This window comes from Gopherus flavomarginatus, chromosome 7 (assembly GCF_025201925.1).
Source record: "Gopherus flavomarginatus isolate rGopFla2 chromosome 7, rGopFla2.mat.asm, whole genome shotgun sequence".
NCBI classification, from domain to species: domain Eukaryota; kingdom Metazoa; phylum Chordata; order Testudines; family Testudinidae; genus Gopherus; species Gopherus flavomarginatus.
In genome coordinates, this window is record NC_066623.1 from 62,903,262 (window position 1) to 62,926,411 (window position 23,150).

A 23,150-nucleotide genomic window follows, 5' to 3' on the forward strand; every position below is an offset into this window, starting at 1 on the left:
AATTCACTGATTAGAGTGTCCACAGATAAGCATGCCTGAAAAAAAGTCACACTCAACTGCTTGTAGGTGGTCAGATATAACTTTAAGCAGTTAAATAATTTTTGTTAACATGCAAAGGATGACAGCAAAAGTCACTCTGATACTGAGCTAAAGACCTCGTAGACCCATTGCCCTCTCATTTCTTTATATATCTCGAGATGTTACAGCGAATGACAAGAATGGATGAAATTGCCTTTTTTACAGCATTACAAGTGGAAACTTGGCATGCCCATTGAGTGTCACAGAGCTTCTTCAATGCCAAGACTTTATTTTTGGGTTGTACCTTCTTAATGGATGTGAATTTAGTATTTAAAGCTGAACAAAGAAAAAAGACAATTTCTCCAGGATAGTGAAAAAATCCAGTGCATGTTTGTTTCCTTTGCATACATAAACAATAACTAAATTGAGCCTGTGGTTGAAACAATGACCATATAGTGCTTGTGGTATTTCTTCCCATAAGAAAGTTTGCAAACCATTAAAATTTCCACTCGTAACATTGGCACCATTGTGATACAGTTCTATATATCAGTGCCATACCATGACAATGTATACTACACATCATGAAAGAGAGACTCTGCATCAAGTGACTTGACGAGGTTGAAGCCAAAAAATCTTTCATATACGGCGCTGTGCGAATAATATCTCAACACAACTGACACTCGTTCTACTTTGCTAATATCTTTAGTTTCATTAAGCATTACAGAGAAAACATTAGTCTCTTACTTCTTGGCTTATGCATTCATGTATTTTTGACATAACGGGAATGATTTAATTTTGTATTGACGAATGGGTATATTATGCATTGTCTGGTCCACTTTCAATTTTCTTTCTTACCAGTACTCATGTATTTGGCTATTTAGAGTCATTAGTGCCAGGAAGTTGTCATTGTTGCTGCTGTCACTCTCCTCTTTTCCTCTTTGAGCAATCCCCTGGACTACAGTGAGTCGGAGGACATCTGCCACAACTTCAATATGCATACAGTTCTCCTGCACTGAAGGAAAATATGCATTAGTAATTTGCAACAGAACTGAAAGACCATCACCTTTTGACTGAATAACTTTGAATGAATCCCATACCATGTGACAAGTCTTGAGATTCTGTTTTCATGCTGTTGGAAACCTGCATCCTATACCATAGCTTTTTCAATTTCCAATTTCTGAAGCCATTACCAATAAACACAGATTTTTGTACAGCAATAGGTGATGAAAGAAGTCTGCGTGGGAAGCAGTAAGCTGCATTCATTATTTCACTATATTTTCCCCATGGATCTAAACCAAGCCTCTATTTTGAAACTTCTCCACTCATTCTTGTTTCATTGGAAGATAAGACCTTAACTGTGGTTGTTTTGGGCCTTCAGATACAATTTGCACACTATCACTTGATCCTGGTGGAATCTTACTCTCTGGGCTTACTTTATTACCATGTGTGTTCTTTTCCAGTTTCTGTTCATGGTACCGTATCACTCAGTCATTTCCTTTTGCCTCTTTTTATTCTAATGAAGAATCTGATGCTGAATCTTCCACTTCCCATTCTTCTATGATACAGTCTTCTTCGTTATTATCTAAGGTACATAGTTTGGAAGTAATAGTGGTAGAGGACTCTCCTACCGATTTCCCCACGCCCAGAATTAGGCCTATTCTTGAAGTTGAGGGTATGTCTTGGCAAATTTCAGAGAACTTGCTTTTCTTTGATGTATTTTGTTTGCTGAAAAGTTCTGAAATTGTCACTGATCATTTGCTTGACTTTTAAAAAACTTTTTTGTTTCTTTTTGTTTTAAGCTACTTCTATTCAGAAACGGAGGCCTCACAGGTGGGAGCCTAGGTCAATCTCTCTTACAGGCTACTGTTTTGGACTAGTCTAGGCTAGACCTCCCAGGCTAGCTTCCTCTTCCTGCCTGAGTCCACACAGCTGGAAGAAGTTGGGATAGGGAAGGCAAAGGGGGCAGCAGTACCAGTCCATAGTCCAAGCCTGCAAAGGGGAGTTTGCTTGGAAACGGAAAGGATCCCTGCACTTAGGCTCTCCTGGCCCTAGCCTGGCAGCTGGGGGTCTGGCCTGGCTACGATCAACCTCCCTTCTCTGGCTCCTGATGTAAACACCCGGGTTTATGTAAGTATAACTGCGTTGTTCAGGGGTGTAGATTTTTCGCACCGTCTGAGCCACATAATTATACCAATGTCAGTTTGTAATATAGACCTGACCTCAATTACGCTGGTGCATCCCCTGTACGCTGATCGTTATCCTGTTCTCTGAGGTAATCACTGCTTGTATTTCATGAATCACTATCAAAGTCACAGCTCACACACTATAGTAAGGAAACAAAATGCCTCTGCTTCTATTCTGCTTCTCTGGTGTGGTGGGGTAGAGGGAAACATTTTTGTGGTGGGAGGCACCCACTACTCCTTGGTGTCATTCCTGGTCCCATTGGTGCTAATGGAAACTGTGGGCAACAGTGAAACGATCATCTCTCTTTCATTCTGTCTGCTGTCTGGGGAAATATATGGGCCTCAGCAACAAAGTTACTCAAGCAACCACTCCCTGTGGACTCTCAGTGCTTCCTGAGCAGCCAGGAGGCTTGGGGAAGAGTAGATAAGCAGACGTCTTTCTTCTTTCTGGGGTGGGGATGGAGGAAAATATGAGAGAAAGCACCTTCTTCTTTCCTATAATTGTAGATATTTTTGGTGGAGTGGGGAAGGTGACTAAGTTAATCAAAGCACTTGCTAGCAAGAGAGCTGGTCTATAAGATGGAGCGCCCACAAGTAATGTCTAGGGACAGCACCCTGGAAAGAACCCCACCACCTTCCCATTGCCTATCAGCATGACCTTGCTCCCGGATTTGCTGGGAAGCCAGCCCCCACTTGCCTTTCAAGTTGGCATCTAACTAGTAGATGTCTGGTGATTCCCAATTGTGCTGCCAGCTCTGTATCTACCCTGCCCGGCAGGGGTAATGCAAAAATTAATTTGTTTCAAAAGGTCTTTGGGGATGGAAAACATGTGTAAGTGCTCAATCATTGTTTGACTTCTCTTGAGGCATCTAACTTCTATTTGAAGTTTCAACTTCAGAGATTATATAATGAGTTTGGTGCATTAATAGCCTTTTAAAATTAGCTTTGATTGCATTTTACAGATGTTAGTCGTCTTGAACATAACACACCAGTTAATTTATACACAATTATTTTAAACAATGACTTTACATAACTGTTATTAATTACAAATCATATCTTCAAGAATCATAAGCATGCATAAAGAACCATACTTGTGTTATTAGGATAATGATTAAATGATGGAGTCTTCTCTTTCTAATGTCTTCATAAATACTAGATGTAGTTTTGAGGTGTTCTGCTGATGCAGAGATAATGACTGAAAGCTGTTTCTATGGTAAAAATATATTCTTTGTATGTAATCTTGAAGTGCCTTTCATAAGTGTAGCTACTTTTTTGAAATTTTGAACAGTAGAATAGCAAGTTGCAGTTAAAGGGTATTGGAACACAGTTGCAAAACAGTGACAAAATAGCCTATATTGGGGTGGGCAAAGTACGGCCGATGGGCCGGATTCAGCCCGCCAGCCATTTTAAGCCAGTCCTCAAGCTCCCACTGGGGAGCAGGGTCTGGGGCTTGCCCTGCTTCGGCACTCCAGCTGGGGAGCAGGGTAGAGGGCCACTCCATGCGGCTCCCGGAAGCCGCTGCATGGCCCTGCTCTTGCTGGGGAGCACAGTAGGGAGCTGCTCCACATGGCTCCTGAAAGCCACGGCATGGCCCTGTCATAAACAGATAGCTAAGGGTTAATGTCTCTTTCACCTGAAGCACCTGACCAGAGGACCAATCAGGAAACCGGATTTTTTCAGCTTTGGGTGGAGGGAATTGTGTGTCTGAGTCTTTGTTTTCTGCCTGCCTGCTTTCTCTGAGCTTTGGAGAAGTAGTTTCTACCTTCTAGTCTTCTGTTTCTAAGTGTAAGGACAAAGAGATCAGATAGTAAGTTCTATGGTTTCTTTTCTTTGGTATTTGCATGAATATAAGTGCTGGAGTGCTTTGATTTGTATTCTTTTGGAATAAGGCTGTTTATTCAATATTCTTTTAAGCAATTGACCCTGTGTTGTATCATCTTAATACAGAGAGAACATTTGTACTTATTTTTCTTTCTTTTTATATAAAGCTTTCTTTTAAGACCTGTTGGAGTTTTTCTTTACTTCAGGGAAATTGAGTCTGTACTCACCAGGGAATTGGTGGGAGGAAGAAATCAAGGGGAGATTTGTGTGTTGGATCGCTAGCCTGATTTTGCATTCCCTCTGGGGGAATAGGAAAGTACTTTTTGTTTCCAGGATTGGGAACGGAGAGGGGGAGTCCCTCTGTGTAGTTTCACAGAGCTTGTGTCGGTGTATCTCTCCAGGAGCACCTGGAGGGGGGAAGGGAAAAAGGATTATTTCCCTTGGTTGTGAGACTCAAGGGATTTGGGTCTTGGGGTCCCCAGGGAAGGTTTTTCAGAGGGACCAGAGTGCCCCAAAACACTCTAATTTTTTGGGTGGTGGCAGCAGGTACCAGGTCCAAGCTGGTAACTAAGCTTGGAGGTTTTCATGCTAACCCCCATATTTTGGACGCTAAGGTCCAAATCTGGGACTAAGGTTATTACATGAGTGGCAGCTGGTGGGATATAGACAGAATCCAGAAGCCAGTAGGAATATTATATTTTTCTTTTCTCTGCTAAGGGCTTTTTAGCAGAGAGAGAAGCAGTTGGTTTTAAAAGGGAACCAGAGAGAATTTTTTTTTCTGCTCTCTCTCGCAGTTTGTGGCTTGCATGTTAAGGGTCTTTTGTCATGCAATAGCCCTCCCATTAGGAGGCAAGTACCAGCACTTATAGGCATGCAAATAAAGTGGTTTTTCTGGTTTCCCTTCATTGAACATTAGCTAGAGAGAGAAAGGGAAAAAAGCACTGTTGCTAGGCAGACTTCAGGAGGCAACAGAGAACCTGCAGTTCAGAAGATAAACACCGGAGGGCACCCCAACACAAGAAAACAGGAATCATGACTTCTAAGGCAAAAATTGAGGCTGAAGAGCAATTCAGAGAAGCTGAACACAGGCGAGAGATGGAAAAACACAAACAGGAACTGGAAATAAAACAAAAAGAGATGGAGATGAAAGAAAAGGAAGAAAGCATGAAACTGGCAGCCTTCCAAAGAGAACAGGCAGCCCAAGAGGCAGCACACAAAAGAAAACTAGAAGAAGAAGAGGTGGCCCACCGCCGAGAAATGGAAAAGCACCGCCGAGAAATGGAAAAGCACCAAAAAGAAATGGAAAAACAACAAAAAGAAATGGAAAAACAACAAAAAGAGAATGAAGAGAAGGAAAAACAGAGAAAACATGAACTGGAGTTGGCAAAAGCTGGGCTGCCTGTGCCAGCCAACCCTAACAACCCGGCGCCAATTATTGCTCCACAGCACAGGAAATTTCCCACCTACAAGGCAGGTGATGACACCGAGGCCTTCTTGGAAAATTTTGAAAGAGCTTGTCTTGGGTACAAGATTCCCGAAGACCAGTACATGGTAGAATTGAGGTCACAGCTCAGTGGACCTTTAGCAGAGGTGGCAGCTGAAATGCCTAAGCACCAAATGAATGACTATAAACTTTTTCAAACCAAGGCCAGATACAGGATGGGGATAACCCCAGATCATGCCCGTCGGCGCTTCAGAACCCAAAAGTGGAAACCCGAGGTGTCATTTCCCAAACACGCCTACTACATTGCAAAAAACTATGAGGCCTGGATAACAGGAAACAACATTCAAACCTTGGAAGAACTAAACCTCCTCATACAAATGGAACAGTTCTTGGATGGTGTTCCTGAAGACATCACACGGTACATACAAGATGGAAATCCCAAAGATATCGCTGAGGCGGGGGAGATTGGAGCCAAATGGATGGAACTGGCAGAAAGCAAGAAAGCTACTGTCAAGGGGAACGATTACCCCCGGGGGCACACAGACCATAAACCCTACAACCGAGGACAGCCAAAGACCCCACATACCACCCAAGTAAAGCCACAGATACCCTACCCTTCAACCTCACCAGTCTCCAGTAACTCACCTCGGCCCAGTGACCCATCAGATGGAAGATGCTTTAAGTGTAATGAACTGGGACATATCAAGGCCAAGTGTCCCAAGAACACCATGCGAGTGCAATTCATTACACCACCATCACACCAAAGATCCCCAGGCCCGGATGCCTCTCAAATACCCTTGGAGCGAAGGGAAAATTTGAGAGTGGGCGGAAAGAAGGTTACTGCGTGGAGAGACACGGGGGCACAAGTGTCAGCTATCCACCAATCCTTCGTTGACCCCAAATTCATCAACCCAAAGGCCAAAGTTACAATTTACCCCTTCATGTCACGAGCTGTAGACAAGTCTACAGCTCAACTGCCTGTCCAGTACAAAGGCTGGTCAGGAATGTGGACTTTTGCAGTCTATGACAATTATCCTATCCCCATGCTACTGGGGGAAGACTTGGCCAACCAGGTGAGGCGGGCCAAGAGAGTGGGAATGGTTACACGTAGCCAAACCAGGCAAGCAACCAGGCAAGCTTCCAGACCCATTCCTGTTCCTGAGCCGTCCACAGACGCCCCGTCTGTGTTACCAGAGACCCAGACAGAGGTAGTGGACCCGGATTCCATGCCTAACACGGAAACAGCCACAGCATCTCCAGTCCCAGGCCCGGAACTGGAACAGCAACCAGCACCAGCAAGTGCAACCACATCTTCAAACTCAACGCCAGAGGGCGCCAGCGAGCCACAACTGGCAGAAGCAACAGACAGCCATACCCAAAAGGCTCAGCCAGAGCCTGAAATACCCTCAGGTGCACCAGCGGAGAGCAGTTCACCAGCAACGGAAACAACCCCATCACCTACATCGCTTCCAGAGGGACCAAGCCCAAGTCCACAGTCTGAGGAAGAACTGGTGACCCCAGCCTCAAGGGAACAGTTCCAGGCTGAGCAGGAAGCGGATGACAGCCTTCAGAAAGCGTGGGCGGCGGCACGGAGCACCCCACCGCCTCTCAGCTCTTCTAATCGATCCCGGTTTGTTATAGACCAAGGACTTTTATACAAGGAAATTCTTTCTGGTGGACACCGGGAAGAATGGCAGCCGCAAAAAACAGTTGGTGGTTCCAACTAAGTACCGAGGGAAGCTCTTAAGCTTAGCCCATGATCATCCCAGTGGCCATGCTGGGGTGAACAGAACCAAAGACCGGTTGGGGAAGTCCTTCCACTGGGAGGGGATGGGCAAGGACGTTGCCAAGTATGTCCGGTCTTGTGAGGTATGCCAAAGAGTGGGTAAGCCTCAAGACCAGGTCAAGGCCCCTCTCCAGCCACTCCCCATAATTGAGGTCCCATTTCAGCGAGTAGCTGTGGATATTCTGGGCCCTTTCCCAAAAAAGACGCCCAGAGGAAAGCAGTACGTACTGACTTTAGTGGACTTTGCTACCCGATGGCCAGAAGCCGTAGCTCTAGGCAACACCAGGGCTAACACTGTGTGCCTGGCCCTAACAGACATCTTTGCCAGGGTAGGTTGGCCCTCTGACATCCTTACAGATTCAGGGTCTAATTTCCTGGCAGGGACCATGGAAAAACTGTGGGAAACTCATGGGGTGAATCACTTGGTTGCCACCCCGTACCACCATCAAACCAATGGCCTGGTGGAAAGGTTCAATGGAACTTTGGGGGCCATGATAACGAAAATTCATCAACGAATTCTCCAATTATTGGGACCTAGTGTTGCAGCAGTTGCTGTTTGCCTACAGGGCTGTACCACATCCCAGTTTAGGGTTTTCACCATTTGAACTTGTGTATGGTCACGAGGTTAAGGGGCCATTACAGTTGGTGAAGCAGCAATGGGAGGGGTTTACGCCTTCTCCAGAAACTAACATTCTGGACTTTGTAAGCAACCTACAAAGCACCCTCCGACACTCTTTAGCCCTTGCTAGAGAGAACCTAAAGGATGCTCAAGAAGAGCAAAAGGCCTGGTATGACAGACATGCCAGAGAACGTTCCTTCAAGGTAGGAGACCAGGTTATGGTCTTGAAGGCGCAACAGACCCATAAGATGGAAGCATCATGGGAAGGGCCATTCACGGTCCAAGAGCGCCTGGGAGCTGTAAACTACCTCATAGCATTTCCCAATTCCTCACTAAAGTCTAAAGTGTACCATGTTAATTCTCTCAAGCCTTTCTATTCCAGAGACTTACAGGTTTGTCAGTTTACAGTCCAGGGAGATGATGCTGAGTGGCCTGACGGTGTCTACTACGACGGGAAAAAAAGACGGTGGCGTGGAAGAGGTGAAACCTCTCAACCACCCTGGAACGTCTGCAGCGGCAACAAATCAAGGAGCTGTGCACTAGCTTCGCCCCATTGTTCTCAGCCACCCCAGGACGGACTGAACGGGCATACCACTCCATTGATACAGGTAATGCTCACCCAATCAGAACCCCACCCTACCGAGTGTCTCCTCATGCCCAAGCTGCTATAGAACGGGAGATCCAGAACATGCTACAGATGGGTATAATCCGCTCATCTACCAGTGCATGGGCATCTCCAGTGGTTCTGGTACCCAAACCAGATGGGGAAATACGCTTTTGCGTGGACTACCGTAAGCTACATGCGGTAACTCGTCCGGACAACTATCCAATGCCACGCACCGATGAGCTATTGGAGAAGTTGGGACGTGCCCAGTTCATCTCTACAATAGACTTAACCAAGGGGTACTGGCAAGTACCGCTTGATGAACCTGCCAAGGAGAGGTCAGCATTCGTCACCCATGCGGGGGTGTATGAATTCAATGTCCTTCCTTTCGGCCTTCGAAATGCACCCGCCACCTTCCAGAGGCTGGTAGATGGTCTACTACATGACCTTGCTCCCGGATTTGCTGGGAAGCCAGCCCCCACTTGCCTTTCAAGTTGGCATCTAACTAGTAGATGTCTGGTGATTCCCTTGTGCTGCCAGCTCTGTATCTACCCTGCCCGGCAGGGGTAATGCAAAAATAATTTGTTTCAAAAGGTCTTTGGGGATGGAAAACATGTGTAAGTGCTCAATCATTGTTTGACTTCTCTTGAGGCATCTAACTTCTATTTGAAGTTTCAACTTCAGAGATTATATAATGAGTTTGGTGCATTAATAGCCTTTTAAAATTAGCTTTGATTGCATTTTACAGATGTTAGTCGTCTTGAACATAACACACCAGTTAATTTATACACAATTATTTAAAACAATGACTTTACATAACTGTTATTAATTACAAATCATATCTTCAAGAATCATAAGCATGCATAAAGAAACCATACTTGTGTTATTAGGATAATGATTAATGATGGAGTCTTCTCTTTCTAATGTCTTCATAAATACTAGATGTTTTTGAGGTGTTCTGCTGATGCAGAGATAATGACTGAAAGCTGTTTCTATGGTAAAAATATATTCTTTGTATGTAATCTTGAAGTGCCTTTCATAAGTGTAGCTACTTTTTTTGAAATTTTGAACAGTAGAATAGCAAGTTGCAGTTAAAGGGTATTGGAACACAGTTGCAAAACAGTGACAAAATAGCCTATATTGGGGTGGGCAAAGTACGGCCGGGGCCGGATTCAGCCCGCCAGCCATTTTAAGCCAGTCCTCAAGCTCCCACTGGGGAGCAGGGTCTGGGGCTTGCCCTGCTTCGGCACTCCAGCTGGGGAGCAGGGTAGAGGGCCACTCCATGCGGCTCCCGGAAGCCGCTGCATGGCCCTGCTCTTGCTGGGGAGCACAGTAGGGAGCTGCTCCACATGGCTCCTGAAAGCCACGGCATGGCGTGTCATAAACAGATAGCTAAGGGTTAATGTCTCTTTCACCTGAAGCACCTGACCAGAGGACCAATCAGGAAACCGGATTTTTTCAACTTTGGGTGGAGGGAATTGTGTGTCTGAGTCTTTGTTTTCTGCCTGCCTGCTTTCTCTGAGCTTTGGAGAAGTAGTTTCTACCTTCTAGTCTTCTGTTTCTAAGTGTAAGGACAAAGAGATCAGATAGTAAGTTCTATGGTTTCTTTTCTTTGGTATTTGCATGAATATAAGTGCTGGAGTGCTTTGATTTGTATTCTTTTGGAATAAGGCTGTTTATTCAATATTCTTTTAAGCAATTGACCCTGTGTTGTATCATCTTAATACAGAGAGAACATTTGTACTTATTTTTCTTTCTTTTTATATAAAGCTTTCTTTTAAGACCTGTTGGAGTTTTTCTTTACTTCAGGGAAATTGAGTCTGTACTCACCAGGGAATTGGTGGGAGGAAGAAATCAAGGGGAGATTTGTGTGTTGGATCGCTAGCCTGATTTTGCATTCCCTCTGGGGGAATAGGAAAGTACTTTTTGTTTCCAGGATTGGGAACGGAGAGGGGGAGTCCCTCTGTGTAGTTTCACAGAGCTTGTGTCGGTGTATCTCTCCAGGAGCACCTGGAGGGGGGAAGGGAAAAAGGATTATTTCCCTTGGTTGTGAGACTCAAGGGATTTGGGTCTTGGGGTCCCCAGGGAAGGTTTTTCAGAGGGACCAGAGTGCCCCAAAACACTCTAATTTTTTGGGTGGTGGCAGCAGGTACCAGGTCCAAGCTGGTAACTAAGCTTGGAGGTTTTCATGCTAACCCCCATATTTTGGACGCTAAGGTCCAAATCTGGGACTAAGGTTATTACAGGCCCCCCTCTGGCGCTTCAACTGGGGAGCAGGGTTGGGGAGCACTCCACGCAGCTCCCGGAACTGTGGCATTGGCCCACCTTTGACGCTCCAGTGGGAGCTGCAAGGGCAGTGCCTGCAGACGGGGCAGCAGGCAGAACTGCCTGGCCACATCTCTGTGTAGGAGCTGGAGAAGGGACATGCTGCTGCTTCTGGGAGCCGCTTGAGGTAAGTGCTGCCTGGAGCCTGCACCCTTGAGCCTCTTCTCCAGCCCTCTGCCTCAGCTCTGATCCCCCTCTCACCCTACGAATCCCTTGATCCCAGCCTGGAGCACCCTCCTCATCCCCATCCCCATCCCAGAGCCTGCACCCTCATCCTTGCATCCCAAGCCACTGCCCCAGCCCTGATCTCCCTCCCCCAGCCCTGCTCCTGCCTTCTGAACCCTTTGGTCCCAGCCCAGAGCACCCTTCTATAGCCCAAACTCCTCATCCCACAGCCCTCACCCCCAACTGCACCCAAGTCCCCGCCTCCCCCCTCGCACTCTGAACTGCTCATTTCTGGCCCCTCCCCGGAGCCTGCACCCTCAACCAGAGCCCTCATTCCCTCCTGCACCCCAAGCCCAATTTTCTGAGCATTCATGGCCCGCCATGCAATTTCTATTCCTAGATGTGGCCCTTGGGCCAAAAAGTTTGCCCACTTCTGGCTTATATGCTTTTCAAGGATTGCTATTATTAATGAGATGACCTAAGGGTGTGTGTGTGTGTATGTATGTACGTACACAGATTTTTGTTTGTCCTCTTGTTATTAAACCAATCAGAGAATTAGTAGTTTGTGTGTATGAGAGAGAGAATGGGAAAGGTGCATGCTGAAGAGAGGTGTTTTCTTTAAAAAAAAAAAAAAGAAACAAAAAAACAAAGCCGCTGGGGATGAGAATGGTCTCCTATGTTAAGAGGAATATTTGTAAAGCAGGACAAAGAATTTATTGCACTGAGAAGAGTGGTTTGTTCATAGCGCTGAATAAATGTATTGGTTTAAAGTTACATGTTAGAAGTCAAAACATTCCAGTGCAGTTTGGTCACTGTGGCTGATCGTAGAATCCCAGCCTGTCACATGGAATACTGCACATCCTACACAGTGTGTATTCAACAACAGTTTTATATTCAGACACTGATGGAGTTCTGAATTTCTGTTGCTGTGTCTACCAGCAGCTACTTCTCTAGTATGTGTGCCTCTTATATCAAATAGTTTCTCCTTCAACTTTGGTAGCTTATATAATCATGGTTTAATGTCTGTGTCTCACAGTATGATTCCACAGCTTAAATCTCTGGGAGTCTTTTTAGTAAAATGTTAGGATGGATGTCAAATCATTTATGTTACTATCTAGTTGCTCTAGTTTGAGAGACTGGAGCCTGAAATCTTGCAACTGAGGGATGATCTCGACTACTCAGTGTTACTGTGTTGGCACACGATTGTGAAGAATCCATATTAGTTTACATGATTAGCCCTAGTCTATGCTTACTAACATACTCATCACTTTGTCAGCTAAGTATGACCAAACATCTTGGCTAATATGGTTCTGAACACAATTTACAAACACAGTAAAAGTTTGTAGTGAAGACAAGCTCTAGTAGTCAGTGTATACACAGTAGTTTAATCATACTGCTAAATGGGAATTTTGACACTTGGGGTTACTTTTTGTGAAAGGTTTTCAGTTGCTCAAGACTGGAAATAAGGTTTTGGGAACCCATCTGAAACTTGGTCTATAGTTCTCTTTGCTGACTTTTTTTAGTGCTAAAACTCAATTTTCTTTGATTCAGTAGAACTTGATTCACCACACTTTATAAGACATCAAATTCTGGTACTGGAAGAGAGAAGCTGACATACTGAATAAAGTAAGCTTTAGTTTGGTTTTGTTTTTCCCCTGAGTCTGTTAGGCTCTATTAACTTGTATTAAAGAAGTGCCAAGTCCCCCACTGAGATCAGAGTCTCACTGTGGTAGGCAAAATACAAACATAACAAAAGACAGTTTGTGCTCCAAAGAGTTAACTGTCTAAACAGACAAAACATACAAAGATTGTGGGAGTGGAGGCACAAAGATGTGAAGTGACCTGGCCAAGATCACAAGAAAAAGTTAGTGGCAGAAACAGGACCAGAACCCGGTCCCCTGACTCGCAGTCCAGGACTCCAGTTACTTGACACACTACCTCCCAACACCCTGCTGAGATCCTGGAAGGAAAGCACCTTAGAACAACTGTTATCTATCTGAAGTCTCCTCTTGTTTAAGATAAACAGTACCAGACTGCAAAAACCCATCAACTGCATGTAAAATAATAATTGGACTGCCAATTCCATGAGAACAATTTCTCTCATAAAACTTCTGATGCATCCGGGCAGAAATGGAAATGGGAACATCCATTCATTCATTTGCTTGCTTGCTTGTTTGCTTGCCTGAATGTGTGTGTGTGCATGTGTGTGCAGTATTGTAGCAATTTTAACTCTAGTCCCAGCCAGGAACTAATTATCTATTTTGAATTGGGAACAGGTTTGGGTGAAAGACAATCTTATTGTATCCAAACGTATACTCTATCCCGAATAGAATGAAACTATAGTATCAGTCCAACAGAGTAAAATGAAATAAATTGTCTTGTTAATTAAAGTTTATTCCTGTTAAGCTTCCAGAGCAAGTAGACTCAGATACTGCTTTTAATGGAAGATTCTCTCAGTTTTTAAAAATGAAGCTATATTGAACACTCGTGTTCCCAAAAGTAGACTTACTTTTTTATTTGAAAGTTCAAATCTCTAATTTTAATTTTTGTTGTGAATACACAATTGCTGGTTTATATTTTAATGCTGCTTTTTGTTTTAATGTAATAATAATAATTAATAAACCTTTCAAAAAGGAGATAATTGTGCTTAATTATTTACCTAAGTATACTTCACTGCAGGGCTTGGAAAATGCGCTTGGCATTAGCAAGCAGGAATCTTACTCTGGTTGGAGGGAGTGGAGAATTTCTACAGAAAATGAGCTGCTAATAGTAGAAGTAATAAAAACTCCACTCATGCGTATGAATATGGAGATAAAACTTCCAAAATGTAAAATGATATGATGCTGTTTTCTTAGTCTGTAGGTTACTCTTTAGGTTCTAGCTGGATAAATTTGGTTCTTGTGTATTCCATAACCAACTTTTATCCAGCTAGAACTGAGAGCACTTCTGAAGGTCTTTTAAAATAACAGCAACCTTCTTTTGAAATAAGTGCTGTAGTGATACAAGGAAATGTTGGCAAAACGCTCAGAAATATTCTGAACTGGCATATACGTTCAAGGAATCTCTAATGGCTAGAGATGGGATTCTAGATTGAGAGGGCTCTGAATTACTAGTTAGAATTCTTTTGCAGGTGTCTTGCTGGTGGGTTTGGCCCATGTGCTCAGGGTCTAACAAATAGCTATATTAGGGGTCAGGAAGGAATTTTCCCCCAGGTCAGATTCACAGAGACTCAGGATTTTTTTTTTTTCCTTCCTCTGCAGCGTGCAGCACGGGTCACTTGCTGGTTTGAACTAGAGTAAATGGTGGATTCTCAATAACTTTAAGTCTTTAAATCAAGATTTGGGGACTTCAGTAACTCAGCTAGAGGTTATGGGCCTATTACAGGAGTGTGTGCGTGAGTTTCTCTGGCCTGCAATGTACAGAAGATCAGACTTAGATGATCATGATGGACCCTTCTGGCCCTAAAGTCTGTCTAAATGATTGTAATCTCATAACAGGTTCCCACCCCCCTGTCCCTTTTATGGTATTTGATAAAAGACGTAGAGGAGGTGACCAGGCAAATCTCACTAACAAATGGTACAACTCTACCTCGATAAAACGCTGTCGTCGGGAGCCAAAAAATTTTACCACGTTATAGGCGAAACCGTGTTATATCGAACTTGCTTTGATCCACTGGAGTGCGCAGTCCCCTCCCTCCCCCCCAGAGCACTGCTTTACCGCATTATATCCGAATTCGTGTTATATTGGGTTGCATTATATTGAGGTAGAGGTGTATAGTATTTAAACAGATGTTAGTTTGTATTCTGCTATCATCTTCACCATTTGATAATGGTCAAGTTTTGTGTTAATAGATATTCTGTGAGAGATATGTGCAAAGGAGGGGCAGCATTCCTTTTCTTTTGCCCATAAAGAGCAGTAAATATTGTGTGTGTTGGTTTAGATGTGCTGGGATCATGTGTAGAAAAAAGAAATGAATACCATATCAAATTGGGGGATAGGAAATGAAAATTAAACAGGCTTCCAGCACTACTTGTTCTCAAATTACTAATCCCTTCTTCTGGATTTTGGGTTTACTGGGCTCAGCTGTTGCATGAATACCACTATCAAAGCATACTCTGTAATTAAAAAAGTTTATATTTACAACTGCCCTGAGTTTGAAGTCTGAGCCAGTCAGAATGGTTGCAGGTGTTCCAGTGACTCTGACATCAGTAATGAGCAGATAGGTATCCCTCTGACTCCTGTATAAATCATATCTCTTGTTGTTAGTGACTCTGAAAAGATGATTGATCTGCTTACTCAAATTTGACTTTCTCTCCCCCTCGCAGTCTCCCCTTCTTACAATTTTGTCAAAAGCACATGCTTTCTGTTAATTTTAGCTTGAAAAATCCTGCCTATATGTGAAACTGTTGTACTGTGGCACCCAGATACTATGGTGATGACATTTTAGAATTACATATGAGTTTATTAAAAAGCAAAACAAAAATGGCAATAAGCAAGTGGGATGCTATTTAAACTCTGAACATTTTTGAGGGTACTAGTGCAAAGGTGACTTGCAAAGGAAAAGAAGTGCCCTTTTTTCTTTAATGGAACTTTTCAGATTTCTGTCACTTCGTAACTGTTTCTCTCTCTCTCTCCTGCCCCCCTTTCTTCTTGGTAGGATTTTATCATAAGTACAAAGAGTGAAAACAGAGACTGGAAAGAGTTTTTATTCAGAGTGTAAATAAAACCTTTTTTTTTTTTTTTTTTTTTTTTTTTTAATTCAGGTGGGCTGGGGTGGAAAGGAAAGGCAGAAAGATCTTTTGTTAAATATTCTATACCCTCAACCCCTTCAGATAAGAGCTGGGGAGGACGTTCTCTAGCTTTCCAGGGAGTCTTCCTCAAAACCACAATAGATGAGATCAGGCTAACGTTCTCCATATTTTCAGTGGGGAAAAAAAAAACTGGAAAAAAAGTGCTGGCCTCCTCTATGCTTTTTAAATAAAACACAAAATAAAGGGGTGCAAACCAATTTTGAAGGCCATGTTTGAGATAAAAAACTCTTCTCTTCAGTAGTGGGAAAGGTGCCAGTATCTCTCCAATAGGAAACTGCTAGGGTCTAGGAAACTAGGAAACTCCAGGGTCAATAAGTCATCCCATCACAGAGGTTCTCTACTAGTTTTTGGTGTATGATGAGAGATACAAGTATGAGGACATTCTGTCATTAGCTGACCCTTTTCAGTTTGGCTTTAGAACTGGGAACACAAACTGCTTGGGCCTCCTGTGTGGAGAACTGTTAGGAAAATATCCATTGTAATTGTGGCAGTTGCCTCTACTGTAAACCACACAGAGGTGCTACAATTCCTGTCTGGGTAGATGGAGTTGCACTCCAGGTGCTCTTGGATTACCATGTAGCAGCAGAAACTATATCTTTCTCCAACAACCAAACCCATCTTTTCTTGGCAAAGAGGTAACAGCATTTTCTTTAGACGTGGCTTTGTCACCACCAGACTGAATTATTGCAACATTCTCAATCTCTATAGCAATCTAATCATGAAGACTTCTCAGACACCTCAGCTAGTGCAGTACATGGCTGCTTGCTTACTCAGTGGTGTCTCATATATGTAGCATGTTACACCGGGGCACCATAATGTGCACTAAACTTCATTTTTGGGTACAATTTAAAATCATCTACAAAGACCTTTATGATTTGGGCCCTGTCTACGCTAGACATTGCCTCTCTCCTTATTCACCATCCTGGCAGTTGAGATCAGCTTGATTGCTCTTACAGACAAACCCTAGCTAAAGTTTTGTATATCAGGCAGCTGAGCATACCTAACAGAAGGCTCTTGATTCTGGACTATGCTTCCCTTGTTGGTCCAAGAGAGCCCCAGGTTTAATGACATTCAGGTCACAGTGCAAGGATTACTATTGCTTAGGCTTTTGCATGGTAGTCCACAGCTATGGGACCTGAAGCATGAGTTAATTCAAGGAATTCCTGTGGCCTGTGTTACACAGGCAGTCAGAAGAAATGAACACTCTGGCCATAAAAATCTTTGAACCTATGAAAGTCTGTTGTCAGCTCAGCAAGCACTGTAGAAGTTTTAGATGGAAATCTGTTTGTTTGGGGACAGGAACTCTTATTCCTATGTTTGTACGGTGTGTAGCACAGTGGAGCCCTGATGTGCCTGGGTCTCAAGATACTACAGTGATATAAATGTTAATAATATGCTTACTGTTCACATTAGGTCTTCCCATCCTGTGAGTAACTTGCACCATTGCTGCACCATCAGCGCATCCCCATCAGCACAATCAATAGTGAGAGTGCTAATCTAAACAAGCCGCTGGCTCTCTGTGTGTGTGCATGTGCTCTGTGTTAAATAAATCTTCAGGACCCTGACACACTAGTCAAATTGTTGGCTGGATTCTCAGTATGTGTTCATTTTAGAGTTTACAGTCCTGCAGTTAGCTATTTGCAGCATGTCAATTTCAGTAGTCTGTTAGGTCACTAAAATAATGTCTTAGTTCTCTTATAACACTCAGATAAACATGTCCCTTATGCCATAGAATGTATATTTTTATGCTACTAAAACAGGAGTTGACAGCCTAAATCCATCATCCTTTCCCAATTCTTCTGCCATCTCTCCAACCCCAAGTTATTGTTTAGGTGTAATACTTGGCTTGCTGAGAACTACTCCTTGTTTGACCATTCCTTTTCAGTAGGAACAAATGCGCTCCAAGCACCATGGCCAAGATTAAGATGAACAGGCATAGTAGTAACCTGTGCTGCTTCTTTTATCTCTTCTCCCTCCCCCCAACCCCTCAAAAAAGTTACTTAAGCCTGTTCAACCTCCCTTGGAGCAGAGGAGTTGGCATTTCTCATCTGGTAATTACTGTCCCTTATACACTTGGTAGTCATACAAAAATAGGATCTGCAACTTGGCTACATGTTGGGATGGTTTGAAAGTGCACATTTAGATTTTTTTTTAAGTGAACTGAAAAAACTTCATTTTTTCCTCTTCTAGTACAGATGTTTGCAACTATAATTTTCCATCATACTGTAGTCTCCTAATTCAGAAATAGCCATGTATACACACACTCTCCCAAAATAACTTTCTAGATTGCTCCACGTTCTTTTTGGAGAGTGTTCCTTCCTCCCCTCTTGCCCCCCGTAATTAACTATTTTCTGTCCAGAAACCTTTTTGCGTTCCTTTTTATATTTTGATCTTTACAGTTTGCATAGTCTCACTTTAGCATTTTCTCCAGTGTGGCTATAATTGCAGTATGCTTGTCTACTGGTTTAAAAACTCAGAACTGACTGGGAGTTGGAGACTTGGGTTCTACTCCTAAATCTGACACTGACTCCAGTTTGCAATGTTATACAAGCCATGTAAATGTTTCTGTACCTCCCCTTTATGAAAAGGAGGCATCCCTTTACCTGATTTTCTGTGGAATTTTGAAAACTTTGGGTGGATGGTGCTATGGAAATGCAGTCTTAAATTTATTTTCATTCATCTCTTATGCTTAACTTTTTTTCAAGTATGCATTGTTGGAGAGAGAGTTGGCTTACCAGCCCTCCCCCAGTTAATATGAGAAATAAGGAGAGAAACTAGAATAGTGATAGTAGTTCAGGCATATTGCTTATCTGAGATTTACCATTTCTGATGCTGATTCTCCATGCTTTCACCACTGTAAATCAGAAGTAATTATAGTGAACCCAATGGAATCACACTGGTATGAGAGGAGAATTGGGCTCATTATTGAAACCTAAAGCTAGAAACAGACTTTCTAAATGCCTCCAAACCCAGCTAGTCTTACTTCATGCATCAGTATTTTTTTAAAAACTTGTTAGGAATGAAAACCTTCTGTAAAGATTTGAGGTGAAAGGAGAAGGTGAGCATATACATTGCTCCTATAGGAACACTCACATGAGAGGGAAGTTAAGGTTGTCTGCGTGTAACTTTAGTGACTCTCCATTCCCGTAGCAAGTCAACCCTACTCAACCACAATGTGTTTTAAATGTCTTTTGGGTATGTATTTAATAGGGTCATGTGTGCAGCTCTTATGCTGTACTTCCTAGGTTTTGTGGTTTTTGTCTTACGTTACTGTCTCTTAGCAACCTTAACTGACTTTCAAGATGTGTGTGTTTTGAATAACATCCTTGGTTACACTTGTATGATTCCAGTTACATGAGTGGGATTGCACATGTCTAGCTGAGTGGCATTTGATGCTTATTCTGGCTGTTCTTCATCCTATAGGAACCATTTTTCTCATTTCTTCTTTATTAGAATAGAAATTGCAAATGCATCTGCAGGGAACCTGGGGATTGCTGTTTCTGTGAAAATGCTGAACCAGCACTACAATTTAAAGAGGAGGGAATCTGCTTCTAGCTTCAGTTAAACACACTTAAGCTTTTGTTTTATGATTTGTTTATGTAATTTTTTCCCCTCTTCTCTTTTTTCCTAGCCATGTCTCAGGCTGTGCAGACCAATGGAACTCAACCTTTAAGCAAAACATGGGAGCTCAGTTTATATGAATTACAGAGAACACCTCAGGTAATACAGGTTAAGATGATTATTTCATGCAAGACACTGCCATAAAAAATAGAGTGTTATACCTTTCGTCCATAAATCATAGAACAGTTTAATTTTGTTAAGTATTTTTTGTAAAATGCTTGGTAAAATCTCTAATTTATTATTTAAAATTGTTACACATTGAAAAACCAAAACATATACAATCCCCACATAGTTACAAATATAAAATTATGTAGCTTGCTTTTATTTTAAAGTGTTTTCTACAGTGTAGTGTATCTATAATAATTTTCTTACAAAGATTACATTATTTCTATATAAATAACTCCATTAATATGATTTCACTTTAATATTTGACCATTAGGAAGCAATAACTGATGGCTTGGAAATAGTGGTGTCACCTAGAAGCCTGCACAGTGAACTGATGTGTCCCATTTGTTTGGATATGTTGAAAAACACCATGACAACAAAGGAATGCTTGCATCGTTTCTGTGCTGACTGTATCATTACAGCTCTTAGGAGTGGGTATGTAAGAAATAATGTATACCTAAGAATCCTAACTTTTTGCAGGGTGAAGGGGATGGTGGTCAAGAATCAAAATGATACAATGAGGCCCCTTTGAAGCCTTGTGTGTTCAAAGATACGCAAATGCACCACCACTAGATTGCAAGGAACCAAAGAAAATTGCATCCAGTACCTAAAATGTGTACTCCAATGTTATTTCACTGTTTCAGTGTTTGTTCTCTTGAGGCGGTCCAGGTTTTGGGAGGAAGTATGCCCATTCCCTTGTATACACCAATGGAGAAAAAATTAATTATTGTTTAAGGAACAGAAAAAAAAATCCTCCTTTCTTAAGCCAGTTAGGTCTAGTAACAACGGATTGTACCACAAGAATGAACTAAACTGTCTCAGTGGAATCTTACCAAATGAATATGTAAATATATAGAGTACAAGATTACCTAATGTGTGGAACATGTATTTATTTTGTATTTAAAACGAATCCTAATTGATAACCATTCTTGACTATTTAAATTTAAAAGAATTTGCAATTGCCAGTCTTTTTACCATTAATTCAATGATACAAATATCAAACCTATGACATTATGATAATCATAATGACGGTGTTGAGATGTCTCATTTGATCCCCTTACTATTTTATTTGTGTGTTAGTTTAATCAGAACTGCAGTGATTAAGCCAGATACGTGTTTTTCAACCTTTTTTCATTTGCGGACCCCCTTGGAAATCTTAGATATAGTCCACAGACCTCCATGGATCCATGGACCACAGGTTGAAAACTGCTGAGCTAGAGAAGATAGATGTCTTGGGGAATCTGGGCAATGCTGAACTACTCTGCAAAAATTAACCCTCCTGTCTTGGACAAGAAAAATTATACATGTGTAAATAGATTGTTTTGTTTTAATCTCATGTTCTGCAAAATGATTCCTATGTATTGTGAAATGGAAACAAAAAATTTATCAAGGGATATTTTCATTCATTATTGAATGAACTGGAACATGCAATAGAAGATGGTATATTGGTCTCCACTGTGTAAATTAATTAGAAGTTGGAGTAGTAAGAATGTCAGTGAATGAAAACTGTCTGACACAAATATGGTTGCCATCACGGAGCTCTTGCTTTCATTAGGGGGAAGAAGTGTTCTTAATGTGAATTAACCAAGTCTAAGTAAAATCCTAGTGAAGAAAAGGCAGTTGGTAGTTTTCACATGATTTAGCAGGTCGAGCTAAAGAGTAGGATTCTTCATAGTTTTTAAACTTGATTTACTAACTTGGGTAAAAGCTATAAACTGTCTTGTCTTGACTAGAATGCTAACTAGGATGCTAAAAAAGTATCTTTTTTACATTTAATTAAGACACAATTTGAGAGGTTAAGGGGAAGAACCGGTCTTCAAAGAAAAGCAAGACACTTGAATCCTTAAATGTAAATATAAGCTGTGATCACTGCAGACTTCTCAGTGAGAATAACAACTCACTCTCACTCAGGGGAGGGAGTGTAATAACTACTGTCAAAGGCTTAGGCAGAGGGGTCCTAGAAGATACTAAGAGGATGTTGGATGTACAGTAAATGTCATAGGGAAAGCATAGGAGAATAGGAATTGAGAGGACTTGCAGCCAAAGGGAACAGGTGATAGACCAGAGAATCGCACCATCACCAGGAAAAGACCAGTCTACGTGACTGGGGACTCCTTACTGAGAAGAATAGATAGGCCTGTAACCAGATCTGATCCGGAGAACAGAAGAGTGTGCTGTCTGCCGAGTGCTAAGATACGGGATGTGGACCTGAGGCTGAAGAGGATCCTAAAAGGAGTGGGAAAGAATCCACTGATTGTCCGTCATGTGGGAACAAATGATACGGCTAGATTCTCACTGGAATGTATCAAGGGAGACTATGCCAAGCTGGGAAAAATGCTTAAGGAAATCGACCCTTAGGTGATCTTAAGTGGGATTCTGTCTGTTCCTAGAGAAAGGCAACAAAGGTGTGACAAGATTAGGACAATCAACAGATGGCTCAGGCAGTGGTGCTATAAGGAGGGCTTTGGGATGTATGGCCTCTGGGAGACTTCATGGACAGAGGACTGTTCTCTTGGGATGGACTTCACCTGAGTAGGGAGGAAATAGATTTCTAGGATGGAGGCTGGCACAACTGATTAAGAAAGCCCCAAACTAGGAATTTGGGGGAAATGGTTGGGAGATGTCCAGGTAATCTTCACACTGGATTTTAACATTGAGAGAGAAGAAAACGAAGTAAGAAAGGATACAGCTGTGGGCAGGAGAATGGACATACGGAGGAAGGGTAGTGTAGATACCAGTCTAATAGATGATACTGGTGGTAGAATGTCTGGGCCTAATCGGGTAAAGAATGTGAGTGAAAGTAAACAGCAAAAATTAAGATGTTTGTACATCAATGCGAGGAGCCTAGGTTACAAAATGGAGGAACTAGAGTTACTGGTGCAGGAAGTGAAACCAGATACTATAGGGATAACAGAAACATGGTGGAATAGTAGTCATGACAGGAGTACAGGTATTGAAGGGTATGTGCTGTTTAGAAAAGACAGATATAAAGGCAAAGGTGGTGGAGTAGCATTGTATATCGATGAGGTAGACTGTAAAGAAATAAGTGATGGAATGGATAAGACAGAGTCTGTCTGGGCAAAAATCACATTGGGGAAGAACGCTACTAGAACCTCCCCTGGGATAGTGCTTGGCGTGTGCTGTAGACCACTGGGATCCGATTTGGATATGGATAGAAACCTCTTTAATGTTTTTTAATGAAATAAATACTAATGGGAATTGTCAAGTATCAGAGAGGTAGCCGTCTTAGTCTGGATCTGTAAAAAGCGACAAAGAGCCCTGTGGCACCTTGAAGACTAACAGAGATGTAATGGAGCATAAGCTTTCGTGGGTGAATACTTCATCAGATGCAATGGGAATTGTGTAATCATGGGAGACTTTAACATCCCAGATATAGACTGGAGGACAAGTGCTAGTAATAATAGTAGGGCTCAGATTTTCCTGGATGCAGTAGCTGATGGATTCCTTCACCAAGTAGTTGCTGAACCAAGAAGAGGGGATGCCATTTTAGATTTAGTTTTGGTGGGTAGTGAGGACCTCATCGAAGAAATGCTTGTAGGGGACAACTTTGGTTTGAGCAATTTATGA

General features: G+C 42.4%; 1 protein-coding gene across 1 annotated transcript in view; it reads left to right on the forward strand.

Annotated features, from left to right (window-relative positions):
* The window catches only part of RNF2 (ring finger protein 2), a 57,701-nt gene that overhangs the window by 17,023 nt on the left and 17,528 nt on the right, over positions 1 to 23,150 (forward strand). Inside the window, exons 2-3 of the mRNA XM_050961468.1 lie at positions 19,408 to 19,496; positions 19,837 to 19,997. Of these exons, the coding sequence (XP_050817425.1) occupies positions 19,410 to 19,496; positions 19,837 to 19,997 (248 nt within the window). The 5' untranslated portion in view covers positions 19,408 to 19,409. The remainder of the gene's footprint in view (positions 1 to 19,407; positions 19,497 to 19,836; positions 19,998 to 23,150) is intronic.